Here is a 26287-nt window from a genome sequence, read left to right on the forward strand (position 1 = left end):
TGCAGGTCCCCAGCCCCATGTGGACCCAAGCCAGGCAGGAGAGAAATTTTTGCATTAAGTTTGGAGTTTTTCTACTATTTTGGATCATGCATCCGAAAACATTGAACTAAATTTGTGTTTGTGATTTGAATGCATTGTAAGATTCTCTATTTCTAATAATGAGCATAAGCATCATGGGGTATGCCTGACTTTTCTTCTGGAAACAGGGGATGATCACACCACTGAATAAAATTTAAAAAGACCACAGGAAACTAAAATACAATAATATCTTGGTCAGGTTATGAACCATGTTTTTTCAGCACAGCGGTTCAATTCATAACAAATGAGAAATGTGAAAATGACATACTGAACAGGAGTTTGGAGAGCACCAAGTCCAAGCCACCCTGCTTCTCTCCTGACTTGGGAGAAATATGGCTCAATCACTACAATTTCTTAAGGAATCATAAGAAAAGACATAGCAGCTATATTTATAAATATCTAACACAATATTAAAACATATGAGATGCTTTGAGCCTGCATTCTACTTGAAGTATTGTCTACATTATTTAAAGTATTTCCTATTAAAAAATATCAAAAGACAAATTCAGAAATGTTTCTAGAGTTTTATTCCTGTCTGCACCCTATGCTTGTATTTTTTTTGTCCATGAATATTCTCCAATGGTAATGGAAATTCTGTGCACAAAATATCCCTGTGCTTGCCCAGAAAACCTGGTCTATAAATCTTGATTTAATTACAGAATAAAATAAATAGAGAACTCTAGTTTTACTGTATCCATGATACAGTTAATCTGGGACACTGTAGAGGTCTACAAATTCAGAAGACTTGAAAATGATTTCTTTGATACAATAAAAAGAAAACCATTTTCTTTAGCTGAATTTCTTGGTCTTTGTGGCAGATATCAGATGTCTCACATTACTGTAGCCATTTCTCTCCCCACATGCAATCTAGGACTCACTAACCAAGGCTATTTCTATATTCAGCAGGATTTTATACAAACTTGATTTTATGAATGATGTGGATGCCACTGCAGAGAGGTCTCGCTGGTAATATTATATGGTGATGCAAATGTGTACTTCAGATAAATTAAAGGCCTAAAAATAAATTATAAATTGGGGAAATACATTTTTAGGCTCTATTTATTTTAGACCATTCCTGTCAAAGTTGGAAACTGTCCTTTGTAAGAAGTTGGATGAAACCCGCTAGATGGAACAGGGAAGAGCAGATCACTTCCTGAGTATGTATGGGCTGCGGATGGTCAGTCCCTTCTGGAGGGTGCCTGAGCAACACAGACATTTTATGCTAAAGATTCTGCCAATTTTGTAGGAATTCAATGTAGTTGCAGATGATCCTCTGTTCTAATGGCATTATTTTTCTCTAGTGAGTTCCTATCCTTGATTAAATAATGGAATGAAAGGTCCCCCACTGCAGCCACGAGTCTTAAAAATAGTCTTGCAATGCTTTAATCAATCTCACAATTTTTGTTGCAAGATTTGGTAGCACTATTTCATGGCTACTTGGGAAAGTATGTGTTTAAAGGTGAACAGATAAAAATCAGAAATAATAAACATGGTGATTTGTACAGTTTTGTTTTTTCTTTCCTTTTTTTTTTTTTCTTGAAAATTGTGGTGGCTGAGGAACAGAATCTGATTAGTCACTGAGACAAGGCTTAGAGCAGTTGCATTTTACCAATACTGATATCTAAGTTAGAAAAGTTAATATACGTCCATTCAGGGACCATGTCTTTTTATTTATTACCATATATTATTCCTTTGTGTTCTTATCTTCCTTACAGAATTGTAAAACCCTTTGAAGGTAGGGATTTGAGGGTAGGAACACTGCTCTTTGTAGTTACCTTCATGTATCCCTTACAAATTTGCTAATTCATTAGAATATAATTAGTTGTCCAGTAGAAAATTTTAAAATTAAACAACAGAGATAGAGATCACATTTCATTGGTTTCAAAATCCTTATTACGCTCACATAAAATCAGAATGTACCTCACATTCAATATCCTTTTACGGTTGCTATCAACAGGGCACAGCAGTGGTGGTCTGCCTTGGGAGAAAATCAGAGACGATATTTCTCTGTAATTCTGAATTGTAAATGTTCTTAATGAGAAAAAAAGATGCTGTGTAGAAAATCATAGTCATCTAAGACTGAGATTAAAGCAGTTGGATTGGTTCTAAGTGTGGAGTTTGAAAAATAAGCAATTTATTTTTCTTTATTTTCCTTTTTATGTCTACTAATGGGTGATATATGGCTTAAAAGAAAACCTACGCATAAACAGATCTGAAAGACTTCTTTCAATAAGATTCTATCTCATAAGAAAACACTACGGTAGTTTAATTGGCATTATGTTTTACTTTGTAGTGATACATAAAATAATGGTATATCTTGCAACTACTAAATATTGTATGGCCTACAGTTTTGCAGCAGATAGAGAGTATTTTTCCAAGTGTCTTGATTTATATCTAACACCTTGCAATATTTTGATTAGAGCATATTTTTGGTTAAGTAGCATATTTCTAAGAGTTTGGATACGAACAGGCTTCAAAACCAGCATAATTCGTGTTCACAAAATCACAAATGATAATCTCAATACACTCAATTATGTTTTGTTTCCATTATAATCCTTCATCACAAAAAAACTTCCATTTGCCTATGAGAAGTGTCCTCTTGGGCAGAATGGATATCTATTTTAATTTAGAGCCATTGGTGTCCATCCCCCACTCCCAACCCAGGACCATGCCAGGTGAAGTGAGACATAAAGAAATACAAACTCCTTGAACCATAACTTTACATCCTCCAAACTGGAGGGATAACATTTCTTCCACGTAGTACCAGCCCACCAGCTGGCAGCATCCACACTAGTACTTCAGTGCCACTATTGATTTAGTGACCCATATTTTATGCCAATACCTCAGATATACTTTGTCTTTCGTGATCTCTGACTTTTCCATGTCTTTCCCTAATCTCAGTCAGTTAAAAATCTACCCAGCCTCTAGAACCTTATGAAAATGATATTAGATATTCCCTAATAACTTCAGCCAGTAGTTACTGTAATTTTTTTCATGTCTATAGTTTCATGTCTATAGTTTTTGCTTACCTCCTGAACACTGTATTATAGGGCTGTTAATTGAGATATTTTATTTCGCAGTATAATCCTTGAGTACAAGGTAATGTTTTATAGATCTCTATATAATCCCACAATTTAGAGCTCTGCTTGTAATAGAGACTCAATAAATGCTTATTAAACATTAAATTGATACATTTGCTAAATTCCTGAACTAATACACAATCTGTATAATAATGTTTAATGCCCTATGCCACATTTGCATTTTAATGATTTCTTTTACTAAGAACATATAAAAAGTATTCAATGGAATAGTTTCATAGTATCATTAAGAATGTGTTATGAAAACTATCCAATGCAAATATGAAGTATGGTTATTAAGATTCAGAAATTTTAGTTTCCATTTATAATTAGACATCATTCATCAATTATAAAGAATTTTCTATGTATGTTACACATGCATGCAATATTTGAGGAAATGTTTTTATATCAAACATTATTTGCTTTGCAATAACCTGGTTTATCCAGAAATTTTTTTGGTAACATTCTCTAGGCCAGCTTACCTCTCACAATGATGTTGGTGGACTTTTTTGCAGGGTTTCCTACATTGTTATTGGCAATGCAGCTGTAAGTACCAGCATCTTCTGAGGTGATGGCAGGTATGGTCAACGTTCCTCCATTCAAAACAGTCTTTTCAGGCAGAGTCCCAAAGGACCTGACCCAAGTGAGAGTGGGTGCAGGCTCTCCTCCTGTTGTAACACACACTAATGTTATGGCCTCTCCAGGATTTACAACTATAGGGTCATCCACCAAGAGTTTAATTGACGGAGATGCTAAAAGACATAAACCAACAAACAAAAAAATGCACTGTTTAGATCTGTTACAACTGGAATTCAACAGCATGCTTTATATTTATTCAAACAATTAAAGGACATATTCTTTTCCTTTGCCAAAATCACATTGTATTAATCAAATTTAAACCAGACATAATGGTTACATATTTTAATTACATGGCATAAACTTGTAGAAGTGTACTAAGTACCTTACACAGAGAGAGAGGAATTAAAATTTGTGTATTCTGAGATTACTGTTCCAAAATTAGAATGATAAAAAGGATTAAAGTTTTTAAACAAAAATCCCTTTCCCTTTTAATGCTGACAATCACCATTTGTTTTTGTCCTTCCAGGTATAAGTATTGCAGCTGTTTAGTCCTTGTATTTTCATGGTGAAGATTGTTAATTATTTAATTTTTGGATCATTCTGAGGTGAAATGATACATTTTTGCACCTGAACACAATAGAGTAAGAGATTAAGGCACAGATCATTCCAGTCTTTTACCAAGCAGTGGGCCTGATTTTTGATCTTGAAAGGAATAATGATATCATCTAATTCTAATGCAGTCCCCATACTTCATCTCTAACCTCTCCATTCATAAAAGGTCTAGACAGTTTCATAAGCACTGCTTTAAAACAAAGAAATGAGAGCTCAAACATAGTCACCAAACTATGCCTCCTACCACTCGAATGTTTAGTTTATAATAATCTCCCCATTGAAAATAAGTCATTTGCAGTCTTTCAGGTTAAAAAAATAAAAAGATAAAATATCCATTAAAAAAATGCTGTGTTAGACTTTTCATTAAACACTCAAAGTAGAAACAGCACAAAAATATGTATGTTCACATACAGCACTTCTTTTCTGCTTACACTGCAGTGCTGGCCAACAACAATGCATCTCTAAATAAAAATGGGGTGGGGGGTGCAGTATGCTAGTGTTTGATCTCACATATTCAGAGATATTTTATGCCAAAGTCAAAACTGTGTTGAAATCAATCCATATTACACGTAAAGTGTTCAATTGTACTATGTGATTTTTTTAAGCTATTAACTTCAATTTAAGACTTGGGGAGTGTTTTTCTCAGAATAAAAGGTAAACTCTTGTGTAGCCTAATATTTGTTTTCCTTATTAAAACAAAACAAACAGAGGAGAGCAAGAAAACAATTCCATATTATTATGGAATTGGCACAGTTTGGGATAGGCAGTTTGCCTGGATGACATTTTTAAACATCATTTTTGCATGTTGATTTTTCTAACATCATTTTAAGCAATATGGAAGTTTTCAAAGTGTCTTAATAGCCCTTGTGAGTTGTTGACGTTAAATTATAAAGATTCATGACTAAAATTAGAAAATGTACATAGCAATCGTTAAGTAGAAAGAAAATTTTCTCAAGAGTTACTTAAGGTTGTTAAGCTGACAAGAGATATTACTATTTAAATATTTTGATATTACTATTTAAATATTATATCAATTAATTATTGATATATTGCCAAAAAAGTAAAAGAAATCCCTATAGCCCAATTTGAAGTAAATAGTATAATTTACAAAGGTAATTAGTTAAAATATAATTCTGGAGATTCCAACTTTTATATCATATTAACAAAGCTCATTTGTTTTATACCATATTTTAGTAAAATTAAATGTCCCAAAGCTTAGGAGCCATTAATAGCATATGTTAGACTATGGAAACATACAATGGTGACATTAACTCAAGAACTACTTGCCTCTGAAAAAGACTTGTACAAAGATGAGCTGTTTTTCTATTAGACAGATAATATTTAAAGAAACCCCCCCAATCCTAAAGTTCAAAAAATAATACATATATAACAAGACCATTGTTCTACTTGTAATGCATTATACAGAACCATATTCACAATCTTATTTTTAAAAACCCTCTTTTCCAAATCTGAATTGAAAAAAGAATATTGTCCAACTTAGTTTTGTTGAAGATGGCATTCATTTTTCTAATATTATCCCTGACAAAAATACCCCAGAGGCACCCAGATGACTTAGTTAAAGTGCTTGACTCGATTTTGGTTCAGCTTATGATCTCAAGGTCATGAGATGAGCCCTACATGGGCTCTGCATTGGACATGGAGACTGCTTGAGATTCTCTCTCACCCTCTTCTCCTCCCTCACTTGTTCTCATTTTTCTAAATTCAACATTCTCATAGGCCTTTTCAAAGCTCTATTATATCCATTTCATCATCTACCTTGCAAATGAATGCTATTTTTTTCAGTGTTCTTAAACCATCCAGCCATCCTGAGTTTGCATTATAAGCGTCCTCTTTAGCGCCTAAATAGGTATATAGGAAAGATATATCTCATTACATTAAACCATGTAGGTAGCTGAGTATTCAGTAAATGCCTAGAGCATGTGTTGGCCAGATTACTCCCTCACTTTATCAGCATAAAACATGTAAGACCCCAGATGTCATCAGTTTCCTTCTTACTATGAGAAAAGTGCAGTGTCCTAAAACATACTGCAGGATCTAGACATCCATACATTCTTCACAGCAACATGTGAGAGAGAGATTACTATTTTAAGTTCATTGTTAAGTGATAAAGAAATTAAATATGAAGGTTGAAAAAGGGACAAAAGAAACACTGAAAAGAGTATAATTTTTATTTGGGATCTTCATCAAATCAAAGCAAAAGTAGAAAAAAAAATGAAATACATAAAAATAAAGGAAATCTTCCAAATAAAGTGAAATTTCATAGGTTATTTGAAACATGCTTTATAGTTATTACCAAAATGTGCCTCAAATTATAAAAGCAATTCCAACTAAGTTAGCTTTTAACATAGCACATACATAGATACACATACCACTAGCTATAAACATTCTTTATGTATGCAGGGCTTATAAATAACTGTGGTGCCAATCAGATTTTCAGAAAGACAATCTTGCCATTCCTTAATTATGGAAAGCATGGGTCACCATAGCAGTTGTTCCAGAGATTTGACTCTCTCCTCTTTAACATTAGTATGCCAACATTGTAGCATGACTGACGTACTCTGTAGTAGGAATATGATTGGTCAATCAATCGATAGATAGATAAATTATTGGTCCTGGGAGAAATATGATGAAGTAGGACAACAAAGAGAGAGAGAGAGAGAGGGAAAGGGAAAGGAAGTAAGAGAGAGGAAAGGCCAGTCTTCTGTCTCTATTTTCCAAAATCCTAAATGTTTAATAGAACTTCAATAACAGCAATAAGGAAAATATATTTTAGGAGATATCTCTGAGAAAGGGAATTCTTCCCATGTTCCCTTCAGCTCCCCCTGTCCTGGTAAACAAAAAGAAGAGTTTTCTTGGGCTGAGCAACAGACACTTCCATGGGTTCCAGACAGAGAGGACTGGCCTGTTCACTCTCACACCAAATCCCAAGTAGTTGGATATTCAGAGCAGAGAATAGCTATGTGTCCCTTCCTGGTTTTAGGTCCCTAAGTGTGACTGGCTAGACAGATGAGGATGTAGGAATCTCACAGGAAAGTCTCTGTGACTCAAGGGAACTAGTCTTTAGCCCTACAAAGGAATGGAAGAAGCAGAGAGATCTCAGCTAGAATGGTAGTTTTCTTAGTTTGAATCTTTCCCAAAATAGTTTCTGATATACATAGTTAATCTGAGTGCAGAGGCCAGGAATCATATTGAAGGAAGTAAGAATGGGGACTAGTGATGGGGAAAAAAGCCAGTAAAGAAGCACTAATGAGCAGGCCATCACTGTGAGAAGCCTGACCTCTTGCCACTTGGATCTCTCTGATAGACTCTGTAGAACACACCTCAGAGCTCTCCTGGTGAAGAGCAAGAAGGCTGGGTGGGGTGTTTGTCTACCAACTCCCATACCTCATTACTTAATGAGGATTATTCTGTGGTTCTGAGCTTTCCAACCTCATTATTGACTGAACACATTACTGAGTCTAGAGAAAGTCCTTAGACAGAAGAATACTGAATGTGGAGCCTGTCAAAAGAAATAGTAGTAACCTCCACAACTTGTTAAGATGAGAAGGCAGGGCTTACACACTGTCTGCTAGACTATCCTTCCATGTATCAGCAATCAACAGCTGGTTATATGAAGGTAATGTGAAAAGAAGGCAGGGAGGATGAAGAAAGGAAGGAAGAAAGAAAGACTAAGAAATGAATGAGTGGTGACTGGAGGCATTTTTATCCATTAGGGTATAGGCACAAAAAGAATAAATACAGTATGAATTGAAGGAAGGGGATTAAAAATGCATATGATTAACTTCCTGTTTCTGTGCTATGATCCTACATTATTTATTTATTTATTTATTTATTTATTTATTTATTTATTTATGATAGTCACAGAGAGAGAGAGAGAGAGAGGCAGAGACATAGGCAGAGGGAGATGCAGGCTCCATGCACCGGGAGCCCGACGTGGGATTCGATCCCAGGTCTCCAGGATCGCGCCCTGGGCCAAAGGCAGGAGCCAAACCACTGCGCCACCCAGGGATCCCCTGATCCTACATTATTTAAACTAAAAAAAAAAAAATACAGATGACAGACAAACCAAGTCCAGCTTCTTTCTATGTGGTGAGATACAGCTTAAGCTGTGCTTACAGATTCGAGGAACAGAAAAAAGTTTCTCTTAGAAGAACTACTCACTTCACTGAAATGCAGGAATCACTGTCTTTTCATTGGGATCCATTGTCAACACACATTTCATTGAAATACAGGTTGAACATTTCACATAGTAAAAATAAAAGAATATTTTAGAAGTTGATTTGAAGACTGAAAATAATCTATTCATTTAATTGGGTTACCCTTCAAATATTATCATTGTTGACATATTGATTTGTTCTCATGAAGTCCAGGAATGATATCATTTTGAGAAATTCTGTTTAAAACAATGCTCTAGGATGTGGCAATATTCAGAACAGTATTCATAAATAGTCTCTAATTCAAGAGAGAGGCTTTGCTACAGATATTGAAACCAACATGCATTTCTCATTATGTTAATATTCACAGAGTGAATATATCTGGAAATCATTGAGAAGGCAGAGCAAGTATATTCCTTCATGGAAATTTACAGAAAAGTCTCCTAGAAGAGACTTAGCTCATAATAACAGGGTTACAAAACAGGTTGGCATAATATCTTTTGTTGTTGTTGTTGCTGTTTTTAGGAAGGAATGTTTTTAGGTGTGTTGCTTATTTTCCCTAGTATAACAGATTTCAACACATTTGTCCATTCAATAAGTATTTACTGACCACCTAATATGTATTTAGTCCCTGTAACAGGCACTTGAGATTTATTGGTGGAAAAAACAGGCAAAGAATCCCTGCACTCAGAAGCTCACATCCTAACAGGAAGAGAACCAGCCCCTTCCCCATTACTCCTATTGTCTTAGGTAACTTCATATATTTACATCACCTGCCTGTTCTCTGAAGTTATGTGCATTTATGATCCCTGTTCAAGATACTTATGCCATATGAGCAAAATGAGGAAGGAAATTTTCCAAAATATATTCTTCAATAAAATGAAACTTTACAAAATAGAACAAGTGTTATATACATTTGAATCTAATCACTGAACAAGATAATGAAAAAATTAGAAATGGAGCTTGTGTTCTAAGGTAAGCAAAAGACAATAAAGTCAAAAGCTTTATTTTAGTCAATAAGTTATGTCAATAGTTAGGATTCTAATACTTAATGGCCTAAAATGTCTTCATAAACCTTCGGAATCGTGATGAAAAACAACTTTAAAAACCACACATATCTCCACCCTTTGGTCAACAATCCCTAACTATTCTTGCCAAAATGTGAAATGTTGGCAAAATTTGGTTTCATTCAAGTTTATAAGAATTGAAGCATTCATCTCCCACAGCCAAATCCCAGAAGGTTATCATTCATGAAGAGAAATCTAAGCTAAAAAACACTTCCAACTAAGGAATTTGTTGTCCATGGAATTTTCCTGTTCATATAGAAGATAGAAGATGGTTAATAATAGTGCTAGTGTGAAAAGATGTGCTCTTCACAAGATCAGTAGAGAATGAATTTACTATTATCAGCTTCCTGGAATTCTCTTCCAGTGCTAATCCACCTGGTAAACCAGTGGTCAAGTACTTTATCATGGTCAAATATCAATATCAATTCCACTGCATTCCTCTGTTTTGTTTTGTTTTTTTTTTTTTTTTTTGTCTAAGCCAATAGAGTTACTTCCTCCTTTATAAGACCTTAGCTGTTTATAGCATCCACCCCTGAAGCTCCACTCCAACAATTAGAGAATTTACCTCAACTCTTTCACTGTGAGATATTTAGGAATAGGATATCAGGGTGAAAAGGGTGATGTTTTTTGTGTTCGTACCAACAACACCCAGAAAATAATTTCACAAAGATTAATTGCTCAATAATATTTCATTAAATGAAAGAATTTTCAATTTAAAGATTAGAGAATGTAGAGAAAGGGGAACCTTCTTGCATGGTTAGTGGGAATGCAAACTGGTACAGCCACTCTGGAAACCAGTGTGGAGGTTCCTCAAGAAATTAAAAATAGAGCTACCCTATGATCCAGCAATTGCACTACTGGGTATTTTCCCCAAAGATACTGATGTAGTGAAATCCTGGGACACCTGCACCCCAATGTTTATAACAGCAATGTCCACAATAGTCAAACTGTGGAAGGAGCCATGATGTCCTTCGACAGATGAATGGATAAAGAAGATGTGGGCTATATAAACAATGAAATATTACTGGGCTATCAGAAAGAACAAATCACCACCTTTTGCTTTGATGTGGATGGAAATGGAGGGTATTATGCTGAGTGAAATAGTTAATCAGAGAAGGACAATCATGATATGGTTTCATTTATATGTGGAATATAAGAAATAGTGAAAGCAATCATAAGGGAAAGGAGAGAAAGTGAGTGGGAAAAACTGAGAGGGAAACAAACCATGAGAGACTCCAAACTTTGGGAAACAAAGGGTTGCAGAAGTGGAGGTGGATGGGGGGATGGGGTAGCTGAGTGATGGGGACTAAGGAGGGCACTTGATGGGATGAGCACTGGGTATTACACTATATGTTGGCAAATTGAATTTAAATTAAAAAATAATTTTAAAAATTTAGAGATTAGAGAACAAGATGCTCAACATCACTAATTGCCAGGGAAATGCAAATCAAAACCACAATAAAATATTGTGTCACACCTGTCAGGAGAGCTAAAATTAAAAAAAGACAAGAAATTACAAGTATTTTCGAGGATCTGAAGGAAAAGGAACTCTCACATTGCTGTTGGTGGGATTACAAATTGGCAGAGCTCTTATGGAAAACAGTATGGATGTCCCTCAAAAAACTAAAAATAGAAACACCATACGACCCCCAAGTTCCACTATTGGCTATTTGCCCAAAGAAAGTGAAAACACTAATCTGAAAATATATAGGCACCCCTATGTTAATTGTACCACTATTTATAATAGTCAAAATATGGAAGCAACCTAAGTGTACATCATTAGACAAATGGATAAGGAAGATGTGATATTAATGGAATATTACACAGTTATAAAAAGGATGAGATCGTACCATTTGAGACAACACAGGCGCACCTAGAGTGTAGCATGCTAAGTACGATAAGTCTGACTGAAAACCATATGGTTTCATTCATATATGGAATCTAAAAACAAAACAAAACAAATAAGCAAATAAACAAACAAAAAGCAGAATCAGACCCAAAATATACAGAACAAAATGACAATTGCCAGAGGGGAAGCAGGTGGAAGAATGGGCAATATAGGTGAAGGGAAGTGGAAGTTATGTGCTTCCAGTTATGGAATGAATAAGTCATAAGAATGAAAGTCACAGAACAAGGAATGTAGTCAGTGATATTATAGTAGTGATGTATGATAACAGATGGTAGCTAGATTTGTGGTAATGTATAAATTTGTCAAATCGTTATGTTGTACATCTGAAACTAATGTAACATTGTGTGTCAATTGTACTCAAATAAAAAAAACAATAAAAATAAAGATTAGAGGGATCCCTGGGTGGCGCAGCGGTTTAACTCCTGCCTCTGGCCCAGGGCGCGATCCTGGAGACCCGGGATCGAATCCCACGTCAGGCTCCCGGTGCATGGAGCCTGCTTCTCCCTCTGCCTATGTCTCTGCCTCTCTCTCTCTCTGTGTGTGACTATCATAAATAAATAAAAATTTAAAAAAATCTAAAAAAAAATTTAAAAAATAAAAAAAATAAAGATTAGAGAACAGAAATTTCACTGAAGCCCTAACTATTCATTATAAACTTAACCCAAAAAGATAATAATATGAAAGAATGTGACATTATGATTCAGGATTTCATGAGTCATTCATTGAAAAATACTACTTCTAAAGACTTGCCAGTTCTTTCATTGTTCAATCTATCTAAATTTAACCATGCTTTACATTACTAACAAGGTGATGACAAGGAATTTCTCTATCAAAATTAAGTATGCTACTTATATGAAATGAATATAGTATATTATCCATACTTTTTTATACTTAAGTCTTTGCTCAGTTATGACATGTACATTATTATTAATAAACTATGTGATTAAGCTAAATTATATCCCTAAAACTAAAATAAAGGGAGAATGGCCTTTTTCATAAGAAGATAGTCTGTAGATAATTCAATATGGGCTTAAAAAATCAGGACTTAAGGCTTTTCTGTAAGAGTGATATAGTGTAGCAGCAGAACAGATAAAGACATCACCTCTAAGACCATCTGGTGTGGATCTTGCAGCTATAATACTGAAGCCTTACCAGAGCAGCAAAGCAAACAAAACAATAATTCTGTTCTGGCTACCACAGCTGCTGAAATGAGGGCAGCTGGTATTTCTAAAACCAGGAATATAACACAGAGGGATCCATGAAAAAAAGCACTCTCTTATTGGTTATTCTCTTACTGATCTGATAGAGATTAATTTTTTTCTTTTTATTACCCAGCTTGAGAGACACTGTATTATAGTGCTCTATTTTGAATCATTTTATGATTCTATAACTTTATTTTTTAGCTTTTTTGACTAAGATTGGCTCATAGCTAATCTTAAAGAATAATGCTCAATAGATTTAACCCTACTAGGCCTCTGTTTGCCTCTCTAAACATCCTGGGAATTCTAATAAATAATTCTTAATAGACTGCCTAGATTGATTAAAAAATCTTGATTATGAAAAAATCTGGACATGCAGTCTCTTAATCTTATGACACATCTTACTCACTTTATTCAAACAACTAAATTAGATCCAAGATACAGCAAAGATTAGATGGAGACGATTATAACTTTTAATATGTGCCAGACCCTCTTCAAAACCCTTTACCTATATAGACTCACTTAATTGTATGAGATGGGTACTATTATTATCCATTCTAATTATTACCAATCTAAGAAATAGTTTAGATAACTTGCCCAAGGTCATATAGGTAGTGAATGGGGGAGGTAGGATTCTAATTTAGGCAGTCTGACTTGAGATGAACATAAATCATTGTTCATAAACTCAAGAGTGAAGTAAAGGAGGTTGATAATTTCTAAGTTCTAACTGAATTCTTGATGATATTTATGCCAGAGGAAGACTTAGTGCTGCCTCTTTAACAAAAAGAAGAGGTAATATTAGTATCATCCATTATTACATTATAAAAACATGGGCAGGGCAAAAACAAATGTGGTTTGCTAGTTGGACTTCTAGAAATGTCTACAATTCAGAAAATAAGGCAAAAAGGACTTGTGAACCACCTAAGTCACAATTAAAAAGCCTGAATCAAAACAAAACAAAACAAAAAAAAAAACAAAAAAAAAAAACAAAAAAACAAATAAACAAACAAACAAAAAAAGCCTGAATCCTAAGAGTCTTTGGAAAAGGCTCTTAGGCCATTGCTCAGGGTGTGTTTACTCCTAACTTATACATTACTATTATGGAATCAGCTAATTTAAATTCTCAGATTTTAAGAGGATAGGGGGAGGAACTTAAACACAGAAAGGCTTCATGAGACAGAAAAATGAAGAAAGACAGTGATAGTTGACAATCTGCCAGTAAGAAAAGAGAAAGAGAAATAAGTGCATTATTACATGGCATAGTAAGTGTGGTCACAAAGATAAACCAAGCCTCCATATATTTCAACAATTCTCCCCAAAATGCTTGAATAGGAAGGTATAATTTTAAAAAGCAAGAAAAGAAGTAATACATCCATATATTTAGATGTTAGTAATAAGATGCAGAGAGAGAGAGAGAGAGAAATATTTCTGCCGATGCTTCTAAAGTTTGCTATGAAATACTATTTTGTGAAAGACAAAAGTGGTCATATTTTGCTGAATACAGTAGTAGACCAAAGGACAATAAAAAATAAAATAAGAAAATCATACATATATCTGTACTTAACACACTTGAATATTATAACAGTTATTTAGGTTGGATTTTAGAAGTGGTTTTACAGAATAGGATATCATATCTTGATTGCCTGAATTGGGTCACAACCCAGATCAGTAGTGTCATGAGTTCCTCAGCCCTTAGCAAGTATCTGTTTCCAACCTAGCAGTTGAGATTTCTGCTCTAGCCTCCAATGGACATGTGAGCATTTGGAAATGCTGAATTAGGCATCTAATTATAGTAGGTAAGAATGCCTTAATATTAAATTAAGATCTTTCCTGGGGAGATACTTGGGGGGCTCAGCGGTTTGGTGCCTGCCTCCGGCCCAGGGAGTATCCCTAGAGACCCAGGATCGAGTCCCACGTTGAGCTCCCTTCATGGAGCCTGCTTCTCTCTCTTTGCCTCTCTCTCTGCCTGTGTCTCTGCCTCTCTCTCTGTATCTCTCATGAATAAATAAATACAATCTTAAAAAAAAAAAATCTTTCCTGGGAAACCCTAGAATTTTTCAGATTTTTTTTTTACAAAGGGCTAATGTGTTTTTAGGAGACCCTTTCAAGTGCAGATGTATTAAGTATTTTTCTTACTATTAGGTTTATATTGATATTCCTTCCCCATAGTTAATTAAATTAAAAAAAAAGAAAAAGGAAGGCTTAAAGAATCAGAGCATAATTTGTTAAAAATAAATGTGAAGTAGAAAAATTGAATTTCAAGTTTTGTGTGTGATCAGGAGCCATTTTACTGGACTGGATTACAAAGCCATGCAACTCTGGTTTACCCTGAAGAAAATGACAATTTTAAACTATAGACCTTGTAGGAGGTGTCACTATGGTATCATGTTGACATACTGTAAACAGTACCTGCTGCTTAACATTGTCATTACAGATCTAATTTCAACGAGAGTCAATTCAAGTCTAACCATTAAACAAGCTACACTTCTTATCTTGGGATTTCAGACACTTGGAGAATATTTAAATATATTGCTGCCATGTTCTAGGACAATGCTGCTACATGATAAGGGAGGTATTTATTTTTTGAATAAGATAATAATGTAATGTAGCATGTGTAAAGAACTAAATAAGCTGCACAAAATGGAATGTTGCTTAAGGAAAGATTAAAAGCCAATAAAACCTTTTTAATACTATTTTAATATGAGAGATAAAACATTGACTGAATCGCCTCTGAATTCAATTCCTCTCTACACATAAGAAATGTACATACAAAATGTCCTGACAGTATTTTATTTCTCAAAGCTATTGGAAACATAGCTTTTACATTTTAGCTCTGATATTTTCACTATAAATTTCAGTAAATCCACATTTTCCCATTTGACATGATTAATTATGAACTGCTGAAATGTCTTTGCAGAAGATACAAATGCCATTTGTTTTCAATGTTGAATGATTTTTTTGTTTTTCTTCAAATTCCTAATATTGATATGTATTGATTTGCCTATTTAAATCTTTAGTAACTTGAAAATTAAATCCGGCAAAAAAAAAAAAAGAAAATTAAATCCATATTACATTGACTGTGGATCAGTATATCTATAATAATATTTTCTATGCCTATATTCATATTCAACATTTTGCCTAAACACACAAAACAATGTTTAACATGAAGACACTATATAGCCAGTGAATTTTCAGATTCCTTGAAAAGTAGTATCATATTTTTCTACAAACCATAGTGTCATAATATATGGATGTCACACCATATTGCTTTTTACTTATGGTTCCAAAATGAAAAAGATACACATATTACAATTTTTATCAGATTGAACTAAACTTAAAGTTGAAAGACAATATGCAATGAGGCAAGCCTTGAGTTATTAAGTACTCCTGATCAACATCATCAGGTGAATTGGAAAGATATAAGAAGAGGAGTTTATCTTCTTGTCCCCCTTTTTGCTCCCTTTAAGTAAGAGTCTTAGTCGATTTAATCCCAGAGAAATTTAACAAGAACATATTACACTGCTCATTTTCCTAGTAGTTTGTTCAATTTCCTGTTGTGCTTAATTTTTTTCTCTTCACTTTGGAAATATATTTTATTTTTTTTTTTTTTTAATTTTTTATTTATTTATGATAGCCACAGAGAGAGAGAGAGAGAGGCGCAGAGACACAGGCAGAGGGAGAAGCAGGCTCCATGCACCGGGAGCCTGATGTGGGATTCGATCCCGGGTCTCCAGGATCGCGCCCTGGGCCAAAGGCAGGCGCCAAACCGCTGCGCCACCCAGGGATCCCTGGAAATATATTTTAAAATTTGCATTTAATATGTGACAATCATTTTGAAGGAATTTCTTACCTCCTGTTACCTGTTACGTCAAACTATCTGAAATTGCCTATATCTCACCATGTTAGAACTAACGCAAACTAGGGTTGCTGGATTTTGCTAGAGACAAAATACTACTTTGTAGTGTTTTCCTTGGCTGACCTAAAACCCTGCCTCTTGCTTGGCTGAGCACTTTGCTGGATTGCCAAACCAAAGTGAAAACTTTGGTGTAAAAAGATGTGACAGTTGTATGAAAACTATTCTTCTGTTTTTTTGATAACATCCAGTCTTGTCAAATCAGGATATTGGGTGCCATTAATAAAACAAGAGGCCAAAGCTATCATCAATAAATTCCTATTACATAATGTGTCTATCAGAAATCAATGCTGCTGACTTGCCTGTACATTTAATCACACACTGGATCATGTGTGATTAAAAGATGCAGCCAATAAAATGCTCAAGTAGTAACAATACAGCAACAAAAAGCACAGTGACTAAGAGGAGCTGACAGAAAGAAATGCTGTTCAAAAGATAAACTAAAGCATATTAGTAAACAATTGGACATACCTATTTTCTATGGGAATACAACAGTAGCAAATAAATCAACAGAAGTATGTCACTATCAGAAAAAAAAGTAGTTCTTAAAACAGACTTTCAGAAAATGGAAATTGAGGGAACAGCTGAGATCTTTGTGATGCTTTGGAAATAACTGCCACAATAGCAAACCAAAAGTACATGTTATGTCTGGACTTAAAATCAAAAGATTGATGTTAATGCATTTCTGATGCTCAGCTTGTCTGTTATTTCCCATTTTCCAATCTCCTCTCAGCTTCCAGTCCCTCTTAACAATACACTAGATACCTTACTACTGTATAAATTACTACAGGCTCTCTCTCTCTCTCTCTCTCTCTCTTTCTTTCAAATTTAACTAAAAGTCTTTATGAACCAATGTGAACTTTTTAAATTATGGCTACTTGTGGCTCCCATGACTCCATGATAGTAAAAGTGACCATAAGGCTACAATTTAGCCACACCACAGAGCCTTAAATCCTATGAGTAATATGGTTAATCTTACTTAAACTTACCAAAATGTATAACAAGGTAAAAACAAAATTGATAATTTTAAATGCTTTAGAGCTTGAGGGAGGACAATAGCCAGGGATGCATCTTCTCTTGATGAACATTAAAGCCTCCCTGCCAGTGAATCCTTTAAATTGTGTACAGGAAATATTAGAAGCACAATATTTGCTAAGATTCCTTCAAATAGGTGCACTAGGTTCAGAGATTATTAGCTTCGCTTTTTCCTGAATAGTAATGGAGGGCTCCATAAATAAAAGCATAACAGCATAATGATAACATAACAGCACAATTCTTAAATTGTGTAAACCTGAACCTTTCTTGCATGGGCCTTCAGATTTAAGAGTATCTGTTTGTAAAGAGGCTGCATTCTACTTCTTTGCAGCCATCTCATTTCATCTAAGTTTTCATTGTTGTTGATGTTATCTTGCTAAATAAAAATGAAACATTTTGGAGTGAATTTTCGTCTTCTCATCAACTGAAACCCATCTCAGAGCACATTAACAACATGACTGAGCAGAAAAGCAAGTTCAAACAGTTGAAAGAATTGGTCATAGCACTTCAGATTGATGAGAGCCAGGGTCCACACCCAGATCTTCTCACTGAAGTTTTTTTACATAGATTTGCTCAAAGCTCTATATGCACCAGCATTAACAACTGTAATGAAGACTAGTATCCTATATGGAGGCAGGCTGTACGTTGAATTAGATCACTGGTTTGCCTGGGATTATAGTTTTCTAGGATGGGACTTTCACGGAGTCTAGGCAAACAGGGATGGTTGGTTACCTTAAAGGACACCACTTGATATAATCAATTATAGTATTAAGTTAATAAATAATGGAATTAGGTACACACACTAATGGAAATTATTGTATCTTCATCATGAGAGTCAATAATCTATAAATTCAATTTTTTGGTATATGATCATGGAGATATTCTGTATCAGAAGTTATGTGTAGTAAAATCAAAAACCATGAAAAAGTCTAAAATGCATTTATACCAATTTAATTAGTACCTATAATATTGCAATTTGGGCAGTTTCAATGGAACAAGAGAGTTTTGAAAAGTACTACCCATGGTCTACAAATCCATAATCTAGAAACAGTTTGAAATTAAAAATTAATTATTTTCAGGTATATAAAAATCCTATTATTCATTTTAGCATATCTTCACTCAACTTGCTGAAGGAAATATTATAAAACACATGGTTTGAACTTTTGTATTCTTATGAGTAATTTTCAAATTGTTCAGTTTAAGTATAATATAATAGCATATGAAAAATAGCAACTCCTTAAAGTTACAAAAATCTTACCAATGAATTATTCTAGATGTTTGCTAAAACACAAACTATTTGATATGCTCCAAAGTATTTGTGTTAAGTTGGAAGATAGCATGCTAATAACTTACATACATTTTAATGAATATACAGCATTTCCTTTCCATTGATTAAAAGTGTTTTTTATTCTTGTTCTGTTTTTAGATATCTACTGTGTCTGGGTTATGATGCCTTCTGGGAGAGTTGATAGTTCATGAGGAATATTTTATACAAGAACTCATGGTCCAAGTATAACTTTGGATATAACTAACCAGAAAAATGCATTGTTAGGACAACAAAATACACAGGTGGAGGGAGATCGCAACAACATGCAAACTTCTTGTTACTATGGTAATAGGATTTTGGAAAATCTGGGTCACCTTGTTGCTGTGGAAACAGTCTCAGGAAGACCAAAGTTGAAACCCCATAATGACCACTGCTTCTATCCCCAGATACACTGCTTAGTCATCATCTGTATTTTCACATTTCTGAAGATACATTAATGAGAATAAGACATATATCAGTTTGATTACCTTAGGAAATAATGAGCACTCAGATTAAGAATCTGCTGCATATCAACACAATTGCAAAGTTTTCCAATTTTCCTTATATACCATTATTAATTTCACAAAATAACATTTTTATTTCTGTTAAACATTTTTGCCAATAATAGTTTAGATAGAAATATACCAGAATATGTATTCATTTCTATAGATTTTTCTGAGAAATATAATTTGCCTACTGCTAAAAGTAATTTATAAAAAGTTATGAATTTATTTCAAGATTAGTCATCAATGGTTGAAGCTGTATTTTGTCTTAACAAAAAATCTAAGATTGTTGTCACCATCTCACCATGATTACTGATAGTACCATTTTATTCCTTCTTTCTATTATCTAGGTTAACAACCCAATTATAGCTACTATATATTATACTTATTATGTGCCAGATACTTTTTATAAAAAGTTTTTCATTTTATAGCATTGATAGCCTACAAAACCGAATAAGGTGAAACTTTATTTTATCCTCATTTAGGAAGGGGAAAAATAAATTTAGATAAGCTAAATAACATCTCCAAGTTCAGAAAATCAGAATTTGAATCTAAGGCTTCTGAATTTCAAAATTCATGCAAAAGAGTTAGAGGAAACATTCTCTAATGACAGCTTATCAACAATACGTGTGTTCTGTTGGTGTTTCTAATAGTACTAATACTGTTTTTTTAGAAAATCTGAATTATCGGGGTGCCTGGGTGGCTCTGTGGTTGAGCATCTGCCTTTGGCTAGGTCGTGATCCCGGGGTCCAGGATCAAGTCCTGCATCAGGCTTCCCCCAGGGAGCCCGCTTCTCCCTCTGCCTATGTCTCTTCCTCTCTCTGTGTCTCATGAATAAATAAATAAAATCTTAAAAAAAAGATAATTAGATAATTTTTACAAATGCTATGTGTGAACATCCTGAATCAAAGGACCTATGTAATTAAGTAAAATTAGCCCCACCTGTCCCATTTCTTTATAGAACGAATGCATTATAATGTCTCAAGCAGATATAAAAGATGTTTTTTATCCTAATATAAGTAAACTACTTAATTCTTATTTGCCTTTGAAACCATGAGACATCAACATATAAGTGCTTGAAATATATTAAAATAAATTTGTTTTATCATAATTTCTATACGCTCTGATGTTAGAAATATAATCTGAGAAATTTTAATATATAATATTCACTTACCATAATTGTGATAATTTAAAATATATACTTATATTTATCAATATTCTAAATTTATAAATTTACAAATTTATTCTAAATTTACAAATAAAACAAAGTCCTGTTTTAATGAAGAAAAATGCAGCCACATTGAGAATTTATCAATCAAGAGCTAATATTCTTTTGCTTCCAAATGGGAGGAGAAAAATAACCAAACAAACTTTGGACCCTGCTACAAATTTATGATGATAAAGAAATAAATCTAACGCCTCTGGTTTTATAACACTGTTTGAATTATCATAATAAGTTCTAAGACAGCTAGATTAGCTATGATAAATCATGACATTTCTGTGACACAGAATTTTTCATAGTATACCAAGTAATCAACAGGAGGCAACAAAGGATTGGATACTCCATGGTAGACATACAATTTTAAACTCTACTATAATGTCAATCATAGTAGGAAAGTTAAGAAAACATGTTGGTAAACCTACAGATGATATTGCCTTTTAAAATGACATCTAAACATGGGCTTCTCTGAGCAGTTATAAAAAAATGGACTTTAAAAAAAAAAAGATTGTATTTATTTATTTGAGAGGGAGAGACAGAGCACAAGCAGAGGGGAGGGCAGAGGGAGAGGAAAAAGCAGACTCCCCACTGAGTAGGAAGCCCAACACGGTGCTTGATCTCAGGACCCCAGGATCATGACCTGATCAGAAGGCAGATGCTTAAGTGACTGAACCACACAAGACCTACCAAAATAGACCTTAAAAAAAAAAAAAAGTTCCTATTCACAAAGTAGAATGGATTCGTGAAGAACACCCTAACAATGCAGACAAACCTGTTTCCAAAGTAATCATTTACAGTGGTTTAAAGGTGGTTTAAAGTGTATATGTATTGCAGGTCATTCACAGAAAGTCTAATTCAGCAGGTACAGGGAACGGCCCAGAAAACTATATTCCATGATGCTATTGTTCTGCTGCAAAACTCTTAAAATACTTTATCTACAGCAGACACTATTCCCATCTTCATATGCTATGTCATTTGGGCATTGTGTAAATCAAGTCAATACACTGATGACAATTAAAATTTCCTTTACTATAGAGATGTTAAAAGAAAATTTTATTTTTACCAAAAATACATTTAAGTCAATTATTTCATCTCCATTACAAAAATTATTTCCAAAGTTACCTTCAACATACTAATTAACAAAAAGTAATCAAACATACCACAATATTTATTATAGAATGTTCTCCCTCTCAATATCTTCAACATTTTACTTGACATTTTGCAAACCAAGATTTAAAAATAAGACCTTATGTTATTTAAAGAGTCACAAGAGTGAGACCATAAAAAGTATCTGTGTCTCACACTGATTATGGCAATGGTGACTCCTGATACTCTCCCAGTGTTAGAAAGCAATGGACTAGCCGGTATGCACTTGTCTGTTTATAGACGTGTTTGCATGAAGATTGTGAAAGCTTAATTTATTCCTGCTGTAATTTAAGAGTTACCCCAATGATTTTTACCTATTTGAAATGCACCAACTCTTCCAACTTTGAGCACAACCAGATGGGAAAAATGCTGAAGCAAACCTGGTTTGAATATGTAAAGCACCAGGCACATGACATGTTTGATTATAGTTATTGAAGAGTCACAAAAGGGACCAGCTTATATTTTTAAATCCAATTACTTACCATAACCCAAATGTTCATTTCCAGTGAATGTTAATCTAAAACTTTTGTGAGATAATTTATAAGAAAAATAATAGGTTATTTTGTTAGTTCAGTCTAGATATACAACACTTTAGCCTAAAAATAAAGAATGGAACAGAAAGCTGAAGAGTTAAAACATCTATATTACAGAGTTACTGCACTCTCTCCAGAGAACAGGGAGTGAGTCTTTGTTTTCTGAGCTGACAATTGTTAAAAAATCACCTCAGAAATAAAGTCACCCAGCTGCTTTATAAGAGCTCAGGAATTGGAAAGTCTATCACCTCTTGGTAATCTTCTTTCAGCTTTAGGAAAAGAAGTGCTTATTTATTCCTAATAAAACTCTAGCTGAGATTTAGGTTCATTTTCTCTGGCTCCACAAAAGTCTTGAATAGCTAGTCAGTCTCCTATTTAAAATAACTCTTCAATCATTGGGATAAATTTTGTCCCCACTCATTAGTAGCTGTGGGACTTTGACAATTAATAAAAATATACATTCCTGTAGCAGAAAAAATGTTAAGTATGATTTTATTGTACCTCCCAGTCCTTAAAGAAATGTTGTTTCTAGTTGATTTAGTTCATTCTCAAAACAATCTAAAGAGGATACCTTAATCAATATAGGCCAGTGTGTTACAGGTCGAATGATAAAGACATGATAAAAGAGACAAACAAAACACAAAAAAAATCTACCTGATTACAGCCCAGTAGTTATAAAGATAAACTGAGATAGTAAATGTGAAATACTTTTGAAAGTAATAAAGCACAGCTCAAGGGCAAAGTTGTAACATATGTAATAATATACCTATTCTCTTTGTTCTTATTCTACTGGAATACCTTTACCCATCCCATAGGACCTACTTCCATTTTATTTCTAATTTTTCTCTCTGGATCATGTGTATTTTAAAAATACATTAAAGAAACTGAGAAAAACAAAATTATAATAATATAATTATTATAATATAATAATTCACCAAGTATTTCATGCCAAGAACAACAGCATAATTACACCCATTTCTTCTATGTTAACCTCTGATATTTATTTCTCAATATCCTATTTCTTCTTTTTTTAAGTGAAATGAGACTATTAACCTTGCATGTGTTAGGTCCACTTAGATTTTATATTTGTATCTTTTTCCTGTAACGTAGTTTCCCTCTTTTTTTTTTTTTTAAGATTTTACTTATTTATTCATGAGAGACACAAAGAAGAGGCAGAGGCATAGGCAGAGGGAAAAGCAGGCTCCCAGGGGGGAGCCTGATGTGGGATTCAGTCCCAGGACCCCGTGATCCGCGGACATTCAACCACTGAGCCACCCAGGTGCCCTCTCCTGCAAGCCTTTCTCATCCTTCTTAATAAAGTTTATTTTAATCTCCCACATTCTTCTTTTACCTTCCACTAATGACTTTTACCCGTTCTCTTACTAAAGCTTTTCTCTAGTATAAGGCAATTTACATCTTAGCAAGTATCATTGCAGACCCATAATAGGAACTCAATATGTCTCTGACGAATACATGAATGAATACATTTTAAAAATTATCTTTCAAAATTTTAACAACTCAATGGAACTTATGTTGAGGAATCAACATTTGAGCACATGTTTTCTTCATCTTCCAATAAAGTCCCGTCTTCCAATAAAGTTCCTTCTATTGGAAAATTGACAAATTATGTTCCATGTGCTTTATGTATCTTAACTCATTAACTCTTCCCTACAACGTTATAATTTTGTGAGGAAACCAAGACAAATAAGTATGAAGCGATTTGCTCCAGAAGATCCATGAGCTAATAAGCAGCAGAATCAAAACGTATACCTAGGCACACCAAACCCACACTTTGCGAGATTTTTGTTAACAAGAAAATTATTTTTAAAACTATTTTAATAACATTATTTGAAAGTAAAAATTTACATTAACTGCCACTGAAAGTTTCTCAAAACCAGCTCAAATTTTAATTTATTATGGTGATTCTTTGCACACACTCGTGCAAAAGACAATCCATTCCCACGCTCTCTCTCTGCTCTTTCATTTAGCAATTCCTCCTTAATATGCTTGCAGTTATTCTGAGGTCTTTATTACTAAACACAGACTAACTTAAGTCACAATCATGCTAATGTTTTGACATTTTCTACAAAAATACTTTCCTAAAAACACCTACCTGAAATTACCAATTAACTTTCTTGACTTGAAACAGGGTAAGAGAGAGATTCTTTTATTTAGCTTTGGAATCACAAAACACTTTTAGCAATTTAGACCATAAATTTTTATATGGAGAATTTAATATTTCTCAGAAGTTCTTTAAAAAGGATATGGCCATGACTATGACATTTATGAATACACAATTTTAAGGAACTATAATTTTGTATGTTACATAAACAAACACTACATGGGAACATACTGCAATTAAACTTTACAGTGTGCATTTACCAATAGCATTTTAGATATCACAGTCTTCTCGGGGGTGGGGAGCAGAGATGACTTGTTCCCACATATACCACAGAAATCATTTGGTCTATATGAAGCTTAACCTTTTTAAACATTAGTTGTGTATAACAGACATAAAACATTGAGAGATCGCTCCATACCTGTTTTATTGGAAAGTCTAAATGACACCATCTTATCAGGAATATTACATACATTCCTCACTGAAGCAATGCAGCTATAATTAGCATAGTCCTGAGGTCGAAGATTCTTTAGTTTTAAGATCTTGGTTTCACCCTGAAAATGTAGAAAAGGTCATTAGAAAAAGTCAATGGTAACCAAAATGAATGAATGGCATTAAATTTGTATTAAATCATGTATTTTTCAAAATGTGGCAGACTGTCTTATCTTTTTAAGGAAAATGCCCTAAAAAAAAAAAAAAAAAAAAAAAAACAAACCAAAAAACACGCATTTAAAAATAATACTGTAATGTGCCCAGAGATAGAAACTAACAGAGTACAATGAAAATTCATAATGTTTTCTTTGCAAACCAGCTTCCTAGGGGGAGAAATCTATTTCTGGTGGTAGTTATGCAAATTATTGTGCAAAGATCAGAACAGTGTACTTAATAATGGAGTTTATTCAACAAATGCTGCAATCTATGCAGACTTCCACATGAAATGATTTCAAAGGAATGGATTCTGAAGAAGAGCCAATAAATGAAACACTGTTGGTAGAACAAAGTTATCAAAGTCAATCTAATGACAGGCAATTAACTTTATATACATAAATATTTTTGGGAGGAGGGGCAAGATGGCAGAAGAGTAGGGTCCCCAAGTCACCTGTCCCCACCAAATTACCTAGATAACCTTCAAATAAATCATCCTGAAAATCTACGAATTCAGCCTGAGAATTAAAGAGAGAACACCTAGAATGCAACAGTGAGAAGAGTTCGGGCTTCTATCAAGGTAGGAAGACAGGGAAAAAGAAATAAAGAAACAAAAGGCCTCCAAGGGGGAGGGGCCCCGCGAGGAGCCGGGCTGAGGCCGGGGCGAGTGTCCCCAGGACAGGAGAGCCCCGTCCCGGAGGAGCAGGAGCTGCACCGACCTTCCCGGGCGGAAAGGGGCTCGCGGGGAGGTGGAGCAGGACCCAGGAGGGCAGGGATGCCCTCGGGCTCCCGGTGACACTAACAGACACCTGCGCCCCGGGAGAGTGCGCCGAGCTCCCTAAGGGCTGCAGCGCGCACGGCGGGACCCGGAGCAGCTCGGGGGGCTCGGGGGCGGCTCCGCGGAGGGGGTTGCGCGGCCCGGGAGCGCGAATCCAACAGCGCAGGCTCCGGAGCACAGGGCGCCGGGACACAGCCCAGGATCCGGCCTCCCCTGGGACAGGCAGAGGCCGGGAGGGCCCAGGACAGCGAGGACGCTCCTGCCCCAGCTGAGCAGATCAGCGGCCCCGCCCGGAGCCTCCAGGCCCTGTAGACCCAGAGCTCTGTAGTTGCTGCGGGAGCTGGCTCCAGGGCTGCAGAGCTGGCCCTGCCACTGGGGCTGTTCCTCCTGGGGC

At 34.8% G+C, this 26287-nt stretch overlaps 1 protein-coding gene across 3 annotated transcripts in view; it reads right to left on the bottom strand.

The window, feature by feature from the left end:
• Positions 1-26287, bottom strand: part of MDGA2 (MAM domain containing glycosylphosphatidylinositol anchor 2) — a 784495-nt gene that overhangs the window by 247259 nt on the left and 510949 nt on the right. For all 3 annotated transcript variants that reach the window (XR_012036556.1, XR_012036555.1, XM_072838458.1), the window contains exons 5-6: positions 24892-25024; positions 3638-3907 (exon numbers count right to left, since the gene is read on the bottom strand). Coding sequence is in view for 1 of the 3 variants with exons in the window: in XM_072838458.1 (XP_072694559.1) it covers positions 3638-3907; positions 24892-25024 (403 nt within the window). In the remaining 2 variants the exon portion in view is untranslated. The remainder of the gene's footprint in view (positions 1-3637; positions 3908-24891; positions 25025-26287) is intronic.

Source organism: Canis lupus, chromosome 9 (assembly GCF_048164855.1).
Source record: "Canis lupus baileyi chromosome 9, mCanLup2.hap1, whole genome shotgun sequence".
NCBI classification, from domain to species: domain Eukaryota; kingdom Metazoa; phylum Chordata; class Mammalia; order Carnivora; family Canidae; genus Canis; species Canis lupus.